This window comes from Eumetopias jubatus, unplaced genomic scaffold, assembly GCF_037043125.1.
Source record: "Eumetopias jubatus isolate StellerSeaLion01/CBP00866 unplaced genomic scaffold, mEumJub1_p1.0 scaffold_2, whole genome shotgun sequence".
NCBI classification, from domain to species: Eukaryota; Metazoa; Chordata; class Mammalia; order Carnivora; family Otariidae; genus Eumetopias; species Eumetopias jubatus.
In genome coordinates, this window is record NW_028274808.1 from 161,998,354 (window position 1) to 162,017,572 (window position 19,219).

The 19,219-nt window shown below is 41.0% G+C and overlaps 1 protein-coding gene across 1 annotated transcript in view; it reads right to left on the reverse strand.

Moving 5' to 3' along the window:
* Positions 1 to 19,219, reverse strand: part of CWH43 (cell wall biogenesis 43 C-terminal homolog) — a 49,512-nt gene that overhangs the window by 24,007 nt on the left and 6,286 nt on the right. Inside the window, exons 5-9 of the mRNA XM_028100738.2 lie at positions 18,273 to 18,474; positions 17,082 to 17,170; positions 11,805 to 12,062; positions 9,357 to 9,479; positions 5,510 to 5,589 (exon numbers count right to left, since the gene is read on the reverse strand). Of these exons, the coding sequence (XP_027956539.1) occupies positions 5,510 to 5,589; positions 9,357 to 9,479; positions 11,805 to 12,062; positions 17,082 to 17,170; positions 18,273 to 18,474 (752 nt within the window). The remainder of the gene's footprint in view (positions 1 to 5,509; positions 5,590 to 9,356; positions 9,480 to 11,804; positions 12,063 to 17,081; positions 17,171 to 18,272; positions 18,475 to 19,219) is intronic.

The window sequence follows — 19,219 nt, forward strand, 5'->3', positions numbered from 1 at the left end:
TGATTATATTCATCAAGCTATCCCTTTTCACATAACTCTACAACTATAATTAACTCTGGATTTCATCACTCCAAAACCTGTTATTCTCTATTCTTCCCCTGTCAATAAATGCCACCACCCTCGATCCAGGTGCTCAAGCCAAAGGCATAAAAGTCATTCTTGATTTCCTTCCTTCTCCCTGTCCAGCAACATCAACATCGAATCCATCAGCAAATCCTATCAACTCCACTTTCAGAATACCATTGACTTTGGAACAACATGGGAGTTAGGGACGCTGTCCCCCTACACAGTTGGAAATCCATGTCTAACTTTTGAGTTCCCAAAACCTTAATTACTAATAGCCTACTGTTGATTGGAAGCCTTACCAATAACATAACAGGTGATTAACACATATTTTGTACATTATATTATATACCGTCTTCTTACAATGAAGTAAGCTAGAAAAAAGAAAGTGTTAAGAACATCATAAGGAAGGGAAAACACATTTACAGTCCTGTACTCTAGTTGATACTGGAAGTTTACATCATCTGTTTACAATACGAATCGTGCATCAGTACCTACATCTCTGTAGATGTTACGTGTAGTACTAACAGCAGACATCGAACATGAAAAGATAATGTGAAAAAGAACTTCATATTTACTTGCAGCTATAACAATTCATGCATTGATAATGAAGAAGCAGCAATATGTTTGTTTTATGGTAACCTAGTTTAATCGATATGATTGCTTCATGGTACCCCAGCCTATACACTGATGAATGAATCGTTATAAAATTTTTATGGCTTACAGTATTACAGTCATAATTATAATGCAGTATTGGAAACACTATTACACTTAAAAAAAAAACTTCCCTGTAATGATAGACTGATACAGTTTCTCCAATTATGAGAGAGAGAGAGGCATACTGTACAGTAATATAATTCTTTGAAAGTAAGAGTTATAAAACAGTAAGAAAATGAAGATGTTATTAATTTTACATTAAATACACTCACCTGATGCCTACATAAGGACAGGCTGTCCACTTCCACATGAGTCTTGCACACGCTGTTCTATGTGATGAATATTAGGTGACAACGCCGATGATGACCCCAAACGTCTCGTACAGTTCTTGTCATATAGGTAATAGATTTTCACACCAACACACACACACATACACACCAGATAGATTTATTAAGTGTACGGCATGATGGTTATTTTACAATTCATGAAGAGGAAGTGGATCATCATAAAGGTCTTCATCCTCATTGTTTTCACATCGAGTAGACTGAATATGAGGAGGAAGAGAAGGGTTGGTCTTGCTGTCTCGGGGGTGCCAGAGGTGGAAGAGGTAAAGGAGAGATAGGCCCACGCAGTGTGACTTTCTGGATATATACTGTCATTTTTGTCTGACTTTCTTGCTTTTCCATTTCACCAAAAATGTTTCTATATGGCCCAGTCCTTCTTCCACCGTTTGCTTTAGGGTCAGTGCCCTTGTCATAGGAGGGTCCGTGTCGTAAAAGAGATCAAAAGCAGTCTTGCATAATCAGCCCCCTTCTGCCGGACTGTCTCACATCAGTCTGTTTTCTGGCACTGCTTCTTCTGTGTCTTTCTCACCGCCTGGCACTGGTGCAGAAGCACTCATCTCCATCCGGTCGTCTCCCGTTCATTCCTCCGCTGTGCTGTCTATTAGCTCTTGAATTTCTCCAAGACTCATACCTTAAAACCCTTCAGTCTCCACCATTTTTGCCATTACCCACAATCCCTTTCATGATTCCCTTGATTGGCTCTGTCATAAATCCTGTGAAGTCATGTACAGCATCTGGACACAGTTTTCTCCAGCAGGAACGTATTGTCTTGAGCTTGATGAATTTCATGGCTTTTGCTAAGCAATCGCATCTTCAGTGCTGTAATCCTTCCAGACTTCCATGATGTCGTATCTGACAGGGTTCTCCTCCATAGCACTGACAATTCCTTCATAGAGTATTGTGGGTAATGGGCGTGAAAGGGCGATGTGACTCCCTGATCTAGAATCAGAGATGTGGGGCGGGGGTGGGGGGGGTGGGTTGCAAACAGACCACTTTGATGTCTTCCGTGCTGAACTCATGGGGTCCTGGGTGGCCAGGGCATTGTCTCCTATCAAAAGAACTATAAAAGGCCATCCTTACTGGCAAGGTACTTTCTGACTTCAGGGACAAAGCATCGATGGAACCAATCCAGAAAAAGGGTTCTCATTGCCCAGGCCTCCTTGCTGTACAATCAAAAGACTGGTAGCTGGTGTTTATCTTTTCCCTTCAAGGCTCAGGGTGAGCAGCTTTATAGATAAAGAGAGTCCTCATCATAAGCCCAGCTGCATTTGCACAAAGCAGTGGAGTTAGCGCATCCCTTCCTGTCTTAAATCCTGGTGCTCGCTTCTTTTTCATACTAATAGATGTCCTTTGTGGCATTTTTTTTTTTCCACAATACGGTTCTTTCACCTGCATTAAAAACCTGTTCAGGCAGATAACCTTTCTCCTCCGTGACTTCCTTAATGGTGTCTGGGAACTCGTCTGCTGCCCCCTGGTGGGCAGAAGCTGCTCCTCCTGTTATCTTGACATTTTTTTAAGCCAAACCTTTCTAAAATTAAGTTCTCCAGCTTTAGATCTTTCACCTTCGTTTTGCTCTGTTGTTATATAACGATTTCACTTTTTCTCAAGTCATGTCAGTCTATAGGTCTGCCTTTCTTACAGCAATCCTGCACCCACACAAAAGTTGCCTTTTCAATATGATATAAAAAGGTATTTTGCAAAAGGTACAAGGTTTTCGTGCCTGCAGGTGTGGCTGCGGCCACAGCTTCACGAATTCCCTTTTCTTTTTTTACAGTGGTCCTTACACTGGCTTCATTTCTTTCAAGATGCTGGTGAATGAGGCTGCAGGCCCCAATCTAAGAGCATATCGGGCAATTCAACTTTTTCTTGTCATGATTGTTCCCTGCTCATTGGGAGCCCTTCTAGCATCACTAGTGGTGCTTTGTATGGGTCCCATGGTGTTATTCAAGGTCTATGGTATTATTTACAGTCAAAAACACATGAGAACCACAAGAGAGATCACCTTTTTAAATATATTTATTTATTTATTTATTTATTTATTTATTTATTTATTTATTTAAGAGAGCAAGAAAGAGAGAGAGACAGAGTAGGGGGAGGAGCAGAGGGAGAGGAACAAGCCGACTCTGAGCTAAGCCCGACACAGGGCTCGATCCCATGACCCCAAGATCATGACCTGAGCTGAAATCTAGAGTCAGACGCTTAACTGCCTGAGCCATGGAGGTGCCCCAAGAGATCACTTTTTACCGTAATAAGAACTTTACTAGAGAGACAAACTGCTCACCTGGGGATTAGCATCACACAGCATTTGAAACTGAGACAACACTTGAGCTCACTGAGATAGCCACAGGAGGTGACTAGGAAATAATTACAGTAGTACAGTATGTACCACACTTCATTCTATGCAGTTATGATTTAATACTGCATCTTTATGTTTATTTACATTTCTCTCCCCTACCAATGGTGCCATGTACAGTCTGGGTTTGTGTGTGCAAGTTTTGATACATTTTAACTTTTTATAATAAATTTGTGTATACTTTATTAGTAAATGACAAAATAGATTAGTATCTACATATATTTTATGCATTCACAACATACCTTTTTCTGAAATTTTCACTATTTCTAGGTAGTACGGTTTGCCTGCAAGTTTTTTCAAACTGTCGCAAATCTCCAAAAAATGTTCCGACATACTTATTGAAAAAAATCTGCACGTAAGTCTATTGGCGCTGTTCAAATTCATGTTGTTCAAGGGTCAACTATATATTCTAAGTCTATCCACTTCTCTCCAACTCCACTACCTACCGCACCCATCCAAACGTCCACGGTCTTTCTCCTGGACAACTGAAAAAGGCTTTTAATTCTCTCCCTACTTCTACTCTACAATCCATCCTTGACAGAGCAGCCAAACTGATATATATGTCATGTTTCTTCATGCTCCTGCTGGAAATACTCCAGCGGCTTCCACTGCAAGAAAAATCAAATGAGGATGCCTCACTGTGCTCTGTGAGGCCCTCTATGATAGGACCTTCCCCAGCCTCTCCGTCCGCATCTTCTACCACTCTTCCCCTTACTCACCAAATTTCAGCTACACCGGCCACCCTGGTGGGCCTCAAACACAACACAGTCATTCCCCCTCAGCCCTGTACACACGTGCCCTCTGCCCGAATCCTCTACCCCTAGCTCTGTAACTGGCTTCATTTCAGCTTTCAAGTCTCGACTCAAATCTCATCACGTCCTCAGAGCAGCCTTCTCTAACCATCCAGACCCCGTTACTCTCTACTTACTTCATAACCCTATTTGCTTCTGAGCAGCCTGATCTAAAGTAATGGTTTTATTTGTTCCTCTGACTACCATCTTTCTCCCCTACTAGAATGTAAACTCCATGAGGGCAGGGGTCTTGTCCAACTTGTTTACCTTTATACCCCTGGAACTAGGCACACAAGACACATTCAGTAAGCATTTATCAAATGAATGAATTAATTTAAAAAACAGGTATTAAATCCAACTGCAATGACTCCTTTTGAAAAGAGTCCCTGGCTGACATTAGGTGTCTTCTTCTGACCGACGTTATGTTGCAATAACAACAACTAACAATTAAAGGACAAAAAAGAGAGACCATATAGTGAATTATTTACTTATTAAGGAATAGTTACAAAAAAAAGAAAAAAAAGAAACTGCTACTGAGTTCTGAATATATGCCAAACGCTTTGTGAGATGCTGGAACTACAAAGGTAAGTAAGAGAAGCATGGTCTCTGTCCTCAGTATAGCTTTTTATTTATATGAAAAAAAATCTGCCTGGTAATACAGAATACTAAAATTCAAAGTTAGCCCTCAAATTCTGCTTTAGCCAAAACTGTAACTCTAACTGCATTATGAATCACATCAAACTTCACCAGAGCAGAGAGAAAGCACAACGCTGCAACCTACTCTTTCTTCTGCCCATCTACCTAGAAGAGAAAGGGACAGTAAAACATTTCAAACTGTAGACAGCAAGAGAGAAAAGGAAGACAGGAAAACTTCCATGACCCATCAATACACAAGCTACCCAAAATCTTCAAATTCAAGAATTATCTGTAAGATCGTTTGTAAATCAGACTTTTGTATTGTTGCCTTCAGCAGTATCTGCCAAACAGTACAAAAAAGCCCATTATAAAATGGTTCTTTATTTCATAGTTTAGATATGTTAAATCATGAAATGGAAAATATAACTTCATACAATAAAATTATGAGCATCTTGCCTTTAATAAAGGGGTCTATCCCAAGAACCCAACTTCATGAAATAATTCTTTCATGTTATCAACCTATGGCCTAAGGCTTCAAGAGATGGTTTACAGGGCCCTGAAGTCATGATGCAGATCTACAGTTCAAACATAATGAAAAGTGTGCAAATAGATGCATATGCATACATACCATATAAAATTCTATATCAAAAGTTTTCATTACTTACCCCTTTGCCCAATTTCCTCTCATAGGTTTTATGCCGTATTCCTAATCCCAATAGCCCCATACCAACAAGCAGCCACAAAACTAAACAGAAAGAAGAAATAATTGTTTAAAAGAAACTAAGTTTGTCTTTTTAAAAATATTTTTTTGGGGGGGTGCCTGGGTGGCTCAGTCGTTAAGCGTCTGCCTTCAGCTCAGGTCATGATCCCAGGGTCCTGGGATCGAGCCCCGCATCGGGCTCCCTGCTCCGCGGGAAGCCTGCTTCTCCCTCTCCCACTCCCCCTGCCTGTGTTCCCTCTCTCGCTCTCTCTCTCTCTCTGTCAAATAAATAAATAAAATCTTTAAAAAATATATATTTTTTTGCAAATAATGCTGTAACAAACATAGGGGTGCACAGATCTTTTCAAATTCATGTTTTCATTTTCTTTGGGTAAATACCCAGAAGAGGAATTACTGGATCACATGGTAGTTCTAGTTTTAGTTTTTTGTTTTCCATAGTGGCTGCACCGGCTTGCAGAGGTGAATGGATAAAGAAGATGTGGTTTATATATTCACAATGGAATATTACTGAGCCATAAAAAAGAATGAAATCTTGCCATGTCCAATGACATGGATGGATGTAGAGGGAATAATGCTAAGTGAAGTAAGTCAGCCAGAGAAAGACAAATACTATATGATTTCACTCATATGTGGAATTTAACAAAACAAATGAACACAGAAAAAAGAGACAAACAAAAAAACAGACTAACTCTAGAGAACAAACTGCTGGTTACCAGAGGGGAGGTGGGTGGGGGATGGGTGAAATAGGTGATGGGAATTAAGAATACTCTTGTGTTGAGCGCTGAGTAATGGATAGAGCTGCTGAATCATTATACTGTAAACCTGAAACTAATATAACACTGTATGTTAATTATACTTGACTGAAAAATAATAATTTTATGAAATTATTAAATCTATTAGTCAAGGATTTTGTGCAAAGGAGAAGTCTAATTCCTGGGCTAATTTTCATGTGTGATATGTATGCATTACCCATACTTGCAACTCAGGTTTGTCTGGTTCTTTTAAAGATTTTATTTATTTATTTGAGAGAGAGCAAGATCAAGAGAGATCACAGAGGGAGACGAAGAGGGAGAAGTACACTCACTGCTGAGCAGGGAGCCCAATGAGGGGCTTGATCCCAGGACCCTGAGATGGTGACCTGAGCCGAAGGCAGACGCTTAACTGACTGAGCCACCCAGGCACCCCTGCAACTCAGGTTTTAAGGGATCTTCCCTGAAAGTGTTCCAAGAACCATAAATATATTCAAGAAATAATATGCAAGAAAACAAGTCTCCATGAGCAGAAACCAGCAGGGAAAAAAAACCCTGTAGAATCAAACTCACAAATACTTCAGATATTGCAGCTTTTAAAGATTTTATTCATTTATTTGACAGAAAGAAACACAGCAAGAGAGGGAACACAAGCAGGGGGAGTGGGAGAGGGAGAAACAGGCTTCCCGCTGAGCAGGGAGCCCGATGCGGGGTTTGATCCCAGGACCCCGGGGTCATGACCTGAGCCGAAGGCAGACGCTTAACCGACTGAGCCACCCAGGTGCCCCGATATTGCAGCTTTTAGAATCAGAATACAAAATAAGCATGCTTAACATGTCAAAAAATAAAAGAGGGTATTCAACAGGATGACTAAGAAATAGATTAAATTAATGACTGGGAAAATGTGTGAAGAAATAAAATAGACTTCTAGAAATAAAATTATATAATAAACATAAATAATTGAAATTAGAAACTCAGTGGACAAGAAAGGTAGCAGTAGACAAAGCTGAATAGAGAATTAGTGCAAGGGACAGCTTAAAAACAAAAGTAGATACTCTGAAAGTGGTTAGGGGACATGGAGAAGATATTAAGAAGATCCAACACAATCTAACTGGAGTCAGAAAGGAAGAAGAGAAAGAATGGAAAAGCGGCAATATTTGCAGAAATAAAACTGAGAATTTTCCAGCGGTGATAAAAGACACGATTCTCTAGATTCAGAAAGCCCAAACACTAACGAGCAAGATCGGGGGGGAAGATGGAAGGGGCAGGGGTGGGGTGGGAGTCACATCCAGATATACCACAGTGAAACTCCAGAACACCGAAACAAAGAGAAGTCGTGAGAGCTGCCAGAGAAAAAAGGCACATGATCTCCAAGGGAGCAGAGATTACGCTGACCGCTGACTTCTCAACAGCAAGAACGGAAACCAGATAACAGAAGAGTATCTTCAATGTGCTGAGAGAAGGAAAAAAAAAAAAAATCCAACTACTAAAAGAATAGAAATTGAAAGTATAATTTCCAAACTAGGAAGAGGAGTATAAAGGAGAGGATAAGAAAAAAAGAAGAAAGAAAACCCAATCAATGCAAAAGAAAGCAAGGAGAAAAAGAGGGAGAAATATGCCTAGAGAAGGTAGAAGAAGCAAAAGCAGAAATGACAGAAATAAATAATAATGCATGAGAAATCACAACAAAACTAGATTACATGTTCAAGCTGAAAGACAAGACTGAAGGTCGAGAACAGGCAAAACAATTGAGGCCGTAGAAAGATCAGTAGTTGCCAGGGTTTGGAGTCTGCTTGAGAGTCTCTCCCTCTCCCACTGTCCCTCCCGCTCATGCTCTCTCTAAATAAATAAGTAAATAAATCTTTAAAAAATAATTATGATAATAAACGTAATAAGAAACTCTGGTGGGGGGTACTGATAGTGGGGGAGGCCGTGTGTATGTGGGGTCAGTGGGTATGTGGGGAATCTCTGTACTTTCTGCTCAAACCAAAAGTGGCTCGAAGAAATAAAGTCTGTTTTTAAAAAAATTACACAGAAATGTCTAAACAACTTTGTAAGTAAATGTTCCAAATGCCTCAATCTGATGAGTGAACTAGAGAATTCTGGTTCTTAATTCTACTACGGCTATTAACAACAACGGCAACAATAGAGACAAAGACTGTCAGGATTAAAAAACAAACAAAACCTACCAGGTCTTAGTTTTAAGAGATATAACTAAAACATAAGAACACGCAAAACAAAACTCTAAATTTTAAAAATGTCCCCCAAATTGTAATATAATCTTTTCAAATTACGATGGAACATATATAAAGGTGTTTACATAATGGTCTCACTGCTTTGTGACATCTCTTTTAGAAATATATTACAATTTTATTTAGCTTAACTGTTTTCTCTTTACACTATAATATTTTGTCTTCTTTATAAAAATACCAAGTCACAGATGATGGAGACCTGTTTTTACACGTCTTTGTATCCTACATAATGCTCTGTAGTTATGGAGTGGCACTGTATCCTAATACACTATCTGCAAATGTTATCCTTTCAATAAACATTTTTATTTAATCCAGTCAGACTGAATAGTCAGATTGAATAGTAAACTCACTTCACTTGTGAGTGAAATTAGTCAGATTGAATAGTAAACTCACTTCACTTGTGAATTTCTAGTTCATCAATATTCTGAATGTTAACATATTTAAGCTCCCCAAAAAGGAGAACAAGAAATGAAATAGTCTGAAATAGAAATAGTTCTAATAAGAACAAAGCATTTTGGAAATTCTACCTGTTAAATAATCTTATCTACATGAGAAGTGAAACAAAACTAATACAGAGCATTTGTGGTTGAAATGAGAGGCTGTCAGAGATTTGCTTCAAAGTACTTCACCAAAACCAGTAAGGAAGACAGCTGTTATCAACACTGGCAAAATGTTAATAATCGTTGGAACTCGGTGAAGGGTACATGAGGATTCACTATACTTTTTAATTTCATATATGTTTGAAATTTTATTATAATTAAGTACTTTAAAAAAAGAAAGCAAAACTTACAAAGTTTCATGTATTTTTCACTCTTTCTGAAAAGTGCTTTAGGACTATTTTTTGTTTGAAGAAAATCAAGGCTTTTCTTAGGACCAAATAGCATATTCAGGCCAATAATTAGCATCACTGTCCCTGTTAAAAGAGAAAGCAAGAACATATTACATTTTAATCCAAAAATCCTCCCCATGGTAAATTCCAGGAGCCTAGCTTTCATTTAAATGGACATACCCTGAAAATTCAGCGATTGAGTTAATTTATCTCAGTACCTAAGCAATTACTCTAGTGGTGTTTTGATAATTGGGATTGATTCTAAGAAATCAGCTAGGTTTCTAGGAACCCTGCTTTAAATGAGAAGACTCCAGCCTTTTCTCTATGAGGAATGTCTTTTCATTTCCTGAGTGTTTCCTTGTTGTTAGGTTGGTAACAGTGTGCTTTGCTGGTGATTTTGCAGAGGAGGGTGGAGTACAAGAGAAAGGAGCCTTTTGAGTCCCTGCTTTGGGGACTGAGTTTTCTGCACTGAAAAGACTTCAAATGCACCAGGTTGAGGAGCACAGGAGGAAGTAACGTAGATTCTTAATCCAGCAGTGTTTGTGACAGTAATTCTCGCCTGGGGTGTGGGTCCTCAACAGAGGACGCATACTACAGCTCACACGGAGCCAATAAGGCCGAGCTTGGTGTGCATGCATTACAATGTAACTTATATGTAAAGTTTACATCCTTCTCAAGTCCTATACAATGAGAATGGAAACAGAGGTATGATTGAACAATATCTAAATTAGGAAATGTCAAGTAGAAGTTAAGCTTAGGTGGAAGGCTAGCAAAAACAAAAAAAATTATATGCAATTCTTAGGAAATAGTAGGAGTAAGCTTGATAATAAATGTGTTACTGGTGTCTGATTTACTACAGATTCTCTTCAATTGTATTAAAAGCTATGCTGAACATTACCAATTTGCCCTAGTTTTTGTGGCCTTATCAATGTCACTCTTACTAAAAAAAAAAAAAAGTTCTTTTTATGCAACTGTAATAAAGCCCTTTCTGCAGTCCCATAGTGAGAGAAAAAAAACCTCAAAAAGCACATCATTCATAACATTCTGAAGAAACAAACTTATGCTTAGAATGGCTCTTACTGTTGTTCGTTTTCTCCACATGGCAGACCCCTAAGCAAGCTGGAGTAAGAAAAAAGCAGGGCATTGGACAAGAAGATAGAGCAGGACAGAGTACACACACCTGAAAGAAACCAGAAGAAATACACAGTTTGCAAAGCCAAGATTATTGACGAGGAAAAGCAGCACTATATGTCTCTAAGTGCATGAGAGCATGGGTGTCTACCAGAAATAGCAAATTCTCAGTTGTTTTTAAACATTTCATATAATTAAAAAAAAATCTATCTTCCAAATCAGCCTTTCCTGACAGATGCCTAGCTCAGGGAGTAGAGAAGTTTATGTGAAGATGTACAGTTGCTGGAAAAATACCAAGGGCCCAAGGGGCGAACTACAGGTGGAATTCTAGACCTCTGTGCAGCACTCACCCCAACTATAATTCCATAAGTATTTGTCTACTTTTATGGATGGTGTTGTGCCCGCTATGCTGATGCTCCGGATGGGCAGAGACTTTATGTCCCTTCGATCCCCAGCACCTGGCACGGTGCCTGGGACATACAGGTGCCCAATAATTTAATGCACAAATGGAAAAATGCATTTGTGAACAAACAAGGACTGAATCCCCTACAGACATGTTCTGTCTCCTCAAGTTTTCACAATGTTTATCCTGGAAGCGCTTGACATGTTTTACTCAAACTAAAATGACAGGCGACATTTGATTTGCATATGCCTGTATTCATCGATAATTTCATCCTTGACAGAAGGCAATTTTTGAAATATTCAACTGAGCTAAGTTTATGAAATTTTCACTTTGGTACGTAGTTTACAACCACTGAAATAGAAAATATCTATTCTGTGACTTGGGACTTTATCATTTAGACTAAGATTCATATATGTAAAATATATTTTATTGGCAAAAATATGGTAAATAAAAATCATACATTAAGATGTGGGAAAAAAAAAATCACAATTCCTTTTTATATTTACGAGCCAACACTGAAATCGCAACATGAGCACCATGATCATACCTTTTCCTAACATAGCCTCTAATACAACTGTTACATAGTATTTCTTTATACTCTACTATGGATTAAACTTGTTTTTTTCTCCCCCACAACTAATTTACTTAAAAAGCCTTTGCAGTAATAAATATTACTGAAACTCACTGATGAATTAAGAAATCTTTTAAGTAGTAATTTTTGTTTTACTTTTATCAAGAGTCTATTTTGATTAAAAAAAAAAAATAATAAGATCATCCTATTTAGCTCCACCAGTCACGTAAAGTGCTAAATCCTAGTCTGCCTGAAGGGTATTTTCAAGTAGTTACTTTAATCCAAACCTTTCAAATATACTCACCCAAAAGCACATCAGATCTCTCTCTAGCATAGACACCTCCTGGGACAAATTTAAAAGCCGTGCACCATGCACAGAAAAATATCTCTAGAAGATAAAATATCATGGCAATGGTCATGGCTTTCCCAGGGCCCGACCCTGAGCTAAGAAGGTGTCCAAGCACTTGAGGCCACATGGACGCTGTGAAGAGGGCGAGCACACAGCCAGAGACAGCAGCTGCCCATGTGGGCAGGTACAGGAGGCCCGCAGCCGAAGCTGCTCCTGTTTGTGACAGAGAGAAAAAGAGAAAGAATCAGACAAAAAGGCAGAAGAATCTCTTCCATTTTCTTAAAAAAAAAAAAAGAACAGAAAAGAAATAATAGGCTAATAGAAGAAAGAGGCTCATATAGAGAAGTTCAGAGCCGGAAGGGACCTCGAGGTCATACTGGTCCAATCTCCAGACTGATGAGCAACTGAGGTCTAGCGTGGTTAACGTGATTCGCTCAAGGTCACACGGCTAGTTACTTGCAAACCTGGAGGCAGAATGTGAGTCTAGTAATTCTCAGTCCAGAGCTATTTATTCAGGAAGGGCAGGGAGAGAAAAAAGGGCATTTTTAGGTTGTGTTAAGATCCTAATAGAAAAACAAAACAAAACAAAACTGAAAAAACCTGAAATTTTCTGTAATACCAAAAATCTGTCCATTTAATTTAAACAGCCAGATCCAGGGGCGCCTGGGTGGCTCAGCGGTTAAGCGTCTGCCTTCGGCCCAGGTCATGATCCCAGGGTCCTGGGGTCGAGCTCCGTGTTGGGCTCCCTGCTCAGCGGGGAATCTGCTTCTCCCTCTGCCCTTGGCCCTGCTTGTGCTCTCTCACTCTCGCTCTGATCTCTCTCTCTCTAATAAATAAACTCTTAAAAAAAAAAAAAAAGTAACTGTTTAAAAAAATAACTAGCCAGATCCAAGACATTAGGAAACATGGAGAGTCAGCATGGTTTCTAGGACCGTTTTGTTTAAAGAACTTTCTAAAGGACTTTCCATCCACCTAAATGCCGCCCCTTGTCCTGCAATATCAAAGTGGGCTTTCCCAAGCACACGTCCCTCAGAGAAGACGTGACTGAGAGAGGAGGAGTGGGTCACGGCATTAGCAGTTCTGCAGGCGGTTCATTCACGACCCAGCAGCCTAGTCGGTGTTGAGGGCTATGCCATCTGCCCGGTCCACAGCAGGCACTTGGTGAATGTCTGCTAGTTTGCTGAGCCCAACCTGAGAGCACAGCATTTCTCCCAGTTCCTGTGAGATCAGTTCTGAGACAGCATATCAGGGTCTTACGGCGCCCCATTTGGGATCCATCAGGGTAACACCTTTCTGTCAAATGTGACATTTTACAGACAGTTCAGTTGGTGTTGTATAATTGTGACCCACCCTTCCAGGGTATCTCCAGAAGGTTCCTCACTGCTGGGACAAGAACTCCAGAAAAGGAGTGGGGAGCAGGAAGTGGTTCCAGCCAGCCCGCCCTGGTTCTCATCCATCAAAGAGTTCCATTTGTACCACCATAGGGCAATGAGGTGGGACTGCCTACCCCTCCCTGCCCCCACTTCCAAAAAGAACATCACGCGGATGAACGCGAGAACCAGATTCCAGAGCCCTTTACGACCCACAGAGGTTAACTCCACAGTAAGACCTGACAATACTTAGATCTGACAATAGTTATTTTAATAATGAAAAAATTATTTCATTTTGAAATGAACAAATGTAATGACTCTTTGCTGTAGAAATTTTTAAAAATTCGTAACTTTTTTTTAAAAGATTTTTATTTATTTATTTGACAGAGAGAGGGAACACAAGCAGGGGGAGTGGGAGAGGGAGAAGCAGGGCTCCCGCCGAGCAGGGAGCCCGATGCGGGGCTCGATCCCAGGACTCTGGGATCATGACCTGAGGCAGAAGGCAGACGCTTAACGAATGAGCCACCCAGGCACCCCAAAGCTACAAAACTTTAAAGCAGTTAAGGATCGCCTAAGACCAAGCTGATCACAGCCAATACTCATATGTATTTTTCCCTTAAGTCTTGTTCTATGTATATAAAAAAGTATTTTTACACGAATGGAATCATACCACATATTGAGGATTATGTTCTTCTTTTTATGTGACATTATATCCAAGAACATTTCCTCATAGCATTGGTTTTTTTCAAAAACATTTTTATGTATATATACTATACTACGGATAAATACACCACAAGACAAGCCACCATTTTCCTACTGTTGGCCATTTACGAAGCTTCCAACACTGTGAGGAACGGCTTTCTTTGTCAACTAATCTCTTACTGCATCTTTGATCATTTCCTTAAAATAATCCTTTAAAAAGAGATTTAAAAGTACAAGTACCATGTCAAGAGGTAAAAGCATTTTATTTATTTATTTTTAAAGATTTTATTTATTTATTTGACAGAGAGAGACAGCGAGAGAGGGAACACAAGCAGGGGGAGTGGGAGAGGGAGAAGCAGGCTTCCCGCAGAGCAGGGAGCCCGATGCGGGGCTCGGTCCCAGGACCCTGGGATCATGACCTGAACAGAAGGCAGATGCTTAACGACTGAGACACCCAGGCACCCCAGTAAAAGCGCTTTAAAGAGTCATTACTTATGGTCAACTGCTTTTGTAAGAGGTTGTATCAATCTTCATTTCCTCCAGAAACTTTGCCCAAAGTCTCACCTTTTGAACGCTGCCAAAATTATTTCTTTCTAAAAATCTTTACCAAATTAATGAGGAAAATAGTATCATATTTGGGGAGTTTCACTTTTCTCATGATTAGTGTGAATTTTTCCTGGTACCAGCTTACAAAGGCTGTTTTTTTTTAAAAAAAAAGAATGAGTCCTGAGTTGATATTCTAAACGAAAGACATTCAAATGACTTTGTTGTTTTTGTCTTACTACAAAGAATTACCCGGAGGGAAAGAAAACATCTTTTCAAATTCCCTTGACTGTTACCGCTTTTATTTTTAATTTCCATTTTTAAATGAGCTGCCTATTTTTACATCCACTACACTTGTATTTTTAAATAGCTTATAAATTCAAAATCCAAAATTCAGAAAGGTGAAACGGAGTCTTTCTGGCCCGTCACCCATTAATTCCCCCAATGGAGGCAACCATTGTTAGCACTTTGCCTTCCGCTTATTTCCAGAGATCGTATGATGCATAGAAAGAAATCTATGCATGTGTGGGCATTTCCGTCCCTTTTTCATACCAGTGATGGCATATGACATACACTGTTAATCACTCTGCCTCTTTCACTTAACTCTATATCTTAGCTGTTTTGTGTTTGAAACCGAGTCCTTCCAAGTAATCTCCTCCAAATCTTTATATCTAAGACACCAAGCAGAATGGTAACTGAATATTCCAATAATATTTATAATAACTAACATGTTAGTTTTCAATAGATCAAATTTTTCATACAATAAAATCATAGGACCACTGTATAGTACACCGGGCTCCTCTCCATGTGTTTGGTACACCTGTTTTTTCTCTTAATAGAACTTTGATTTTAATAATTTAATTGCCACCAAGATTTAAAGCTCCTGTATCTTTGCATTTGTGAAATTCTATTGGTCATTGCCATGATTTATTTCATGCTAAGATCCACTGGGATTGCAAATTTTAACTGTACAATAAAAAGAAAATAAGGTTTATTTTTCTATACTCTGCTCTATGAGACAGTTTCCAGAGATGGGACACAGTGAAAAGGGGGCACCATTTCTAGGTAATTGTGTGAGCTCCAACTTATTTCAGGTGAACAGAGACGGAGCTGAAGCCCATGATTTGTGGCCCTGCTTTCCTCTTCACTGCAAAGAGCCCATTAGAAACCTCAAACCCGCTTGCCCCCGGGGTCTTTTTAAACTACTATTTAATACTTCAGAGAGACAGCAAAACTAGATTAGGTCTGACTTTACTTATCGGGGGAAATAAGTATCAGCATACTACTAGAGGGTCCCAGATTTTCTGTCCTTTAACTAACAGTTTATGTTTCTGGGGACCTCGGTTTTCCCATGTTTAAGGTGAAGCTGCCAATTCCCTGCCCAGGAAGCATGTTGCTTATATCCCATGAGAAAAGGCATGCTATCCATGCTGAAGAAACTTCCAATGTACTTCATGTCCCTTTCCCCAATGGTGTACAGATTAAGAAGCTATTTTTGCTCACTGCAAATTCGGCATTTACAAAAGCCCTTTTCTTGAGGAATCTTCTTAGCACATCTCTGATGAGAAGAAAGGTTCCTTCTGTATGCTAGTCATACAAACTTCCACAGACCCCGCATAGGATGCCTATCAGAAAATACGCACACAAGTAAAAACAGGTCACCATGACTGCAGGGGTTTGCTCACGCAGCTCCAGGAGGACGAGGACCTGGCTAAGCTCATTAATTGAGCCATCTATGTGGATTACACGTGTATCTCCACGCAAGAGTGATGGTACTCAGGGTGTAAAGAAATGTACTTACTATGCTAGTCAACCCGCACCTTCTATTATGGCTACACAGTCTCGAACCCTCACAGGGCATCCAGGGCAACACTCTGGATCACCTGGCTAATGAACATGTATGGGGCATCTCTCCTCACAGAAACCAATTACGCTGTTTGCTCTGTCACGGAGTGGGGAGTTTTTTATTTAACACTAAAACTGACTCCAACCATTTCCGCCTTTTAAGGGGAAGGCAGAAGAGTGGCACAATTCAGTCATAGTAATAAAATATAGTCATAAAAATAAGTAGTTGCTCCTAAAATATGATGGCCTCCATCAATATCCTGTAATCCTAACGGGTGTGACTGGGAGGAGAGGATCCCAGCCTTTGAATGAGCAAAGGTGGACCCCAAAGCTGGGTTGAGGGGTGAGACGCCAAGGAGGGTGTTCCTTAATACCAGAGAAGAAGGGAAGCTTGGAGAGGGCAAGATGTCTGGCAACGTGGTGGTGCCTGACCTCCATCTCCTCAGCCCTGCGGGAACACTGTTACTGACACACATGGCTTGTCCGGGAGATGGGGGAGGGTATGGAGGCGTCGTCAGGGAGCAGTACGCAGCTACAGGAGGAGAGAGGCAATGAAGCAGGAGGAAGCAGGAACCTGGAGCCGGCAGGCACTGGCACCCTTGGTGATATCCGGGTTCCAGTGGCTGCAGCTGCTTACAGCAGCCAACCTGGCAACAGCACAGATCGGTATGGCCGCCTTGGCCGTCGGCTTCCACTCCAGGCGAGCATGCCTGCAAGGAAGCGGTCAACCAGAGCAGAATTGCGGGCACTTCTACAGGCAAACCCCACGTACCTGTAACCCACCAGATTAAACTGGAACTGGGAAACCATGAAGACGCCGAGAGCATCAATCCGCTCGCCAAGCCCAGCAGGACTGCACCTCTGTAAGAAAATGACATGTTATGGGGCATCTGCCGTCATTAATATTTCACTGCCCCAAATATAAAAGGGAAATACATCTCCTACCTCTAGGTACCTCCAAGGGATAATATGAGGGTGAAAAAATCCACTGAGATCATGAAAGCCCGTTGAAAACCAACATAATATCCATTCAGAAGATGTAAGTAATAGCAGCTCAGACTTGAGATAAATGATTATCTTCAATCTTTCATGGTCAAGATAAAACACAATGACAGTTTTCTCAGACTATTAAATTAGAATCTATATTGGCCATGTGACATTTTATTTTATTTTTAAAGATTTTATTTATTTATTTGAGAAAAAGAGTGCAGCTTGGGAGCATGGGGAGGAACAGAGGGGGAGGGAGAGGGACAAGCCGACTCTGCACTGAGCTCGGAGCCCCGAGCAAGCTGTCCATCCCGGGACCCTGAGATCATGGCCTGAGCTGAAATAGTTATCTGAGGTAGATGTTTTAAAGGTTCCTCCGATCTTTTTACATGAAAGGCTGGGCCTGAACACAGGAGAAAACAGGTATCCCAAAAATTAGAGAAAGGGTTAATGAGGACCAAGTACACAAACCCACACTTAAACTCAAGATTGCGGACTCCCCAGGTGCCCCATGGTTGGAGCAAGTACCAGAGGATGCAAAGATCTCCCTGGGCTTCCCTCCCTCTCAGAGAATACAGACCGACGCCCAGACTGCCAGCCTGGTCTCTCAATCAGGGCACTGGGGTCTCATCCCACCAAATGCCAAATGAGGGGTCTGGAGGAAATGGGCAGGGAACGCCATGTCTCCCCTGCCCCGGAGAACGCTCCTCCAGGCGGGGATTCCTCAGAGTGCCCAAGCAGGAGCTCCCAGAACCTCTTACTCAGCCATGCATATCCCTCAGCCTTCCATCACCTGCTTTTTAGCAACCCTTCAGCACGGGGGCAAACACCCACAGTACGCAATAATGTCATGCTAGGTCGGGAAAGTGGAATAGGAACTATCTGGCTGGCACAGATCTAGCTGCTCAACGAAAGAAGTATTTCTTCCTTCAACTATACTAGCCAATTTCTTGATTGCTTCCAAACCGAAACTCACCCAAATGGGTTAGGATCTGGCCCTGGATGGGGGTGCCCACTCACTGCCCATCTGGAAACAAGCGAGACCTCTCCAAAAATCCAATGGGTGAGGAACACAAGACTGCCAAAGGCAGCCCCTGCCAACCACCAGGCAGGTCTGGAGGCCATGCCCTTGGCTGCCTCTCCAGGCTTTCTTCCCTCTGGTTTATTGCAGTCACCATCTAGGATAAAAAAAAAAAAAAAAAAAAAAAATGGAAAAGAGTCAGTTACATGAAAATTTACCCTCTACCTTTCACAGACCTTTAGCAAGCTAAGAAATGGCACCTGGCTTCAGGGAGCTTATTTCAGAAGGGAAGGTGAGACATGAAACTACAATACAAAGCAGAACAGGCTGAGAAGCTAGTTGGTGGGAGAGACGATTTCAGACAGGCTAGATCAGGAATGGTTTAGAGAGAACAAATCATTTGGGAATTTCATAAGTGAAAATGCATCAAGGGGAGCGCGCCTGGGTGGCTCAGTTGGTTAAGCGTCTGCCTTGGGCTCAGATCATGATCCCGGGGTCCTGAGATCAAGCCCTGTGTCAGACTCCCTGCTCAGCGGGGAGCATGCTTCTCCCTCTCCCTCTGCCCCTCCATACTACTCTTGCTCTCTCTCTCAAATCAATAAAATCTTAAAAAAAAAAAAAAAAAAGAAATGCAGCAAGTTATTTACTGTGAAGTTAAGAGTTACGTGAAGTTAACAGTTATGAGCAAAATTATGGAGAGAAAAGGGGACTGATATGTTCAGGGAATACCAGGCCGCATCCCCCCCCAGAACAGGGCTCTCATCTAACCCACTGAGCACCCAGAGGAACAGCAGTACACTGACTGAGCAGTTACTGAGGGTCAGGTCCTGTTCCCAGCCTTTGATACAAACTCATTCCATCCTCCCAACAACTTCATGAGGTAAACTCTATTACTAGTCCCA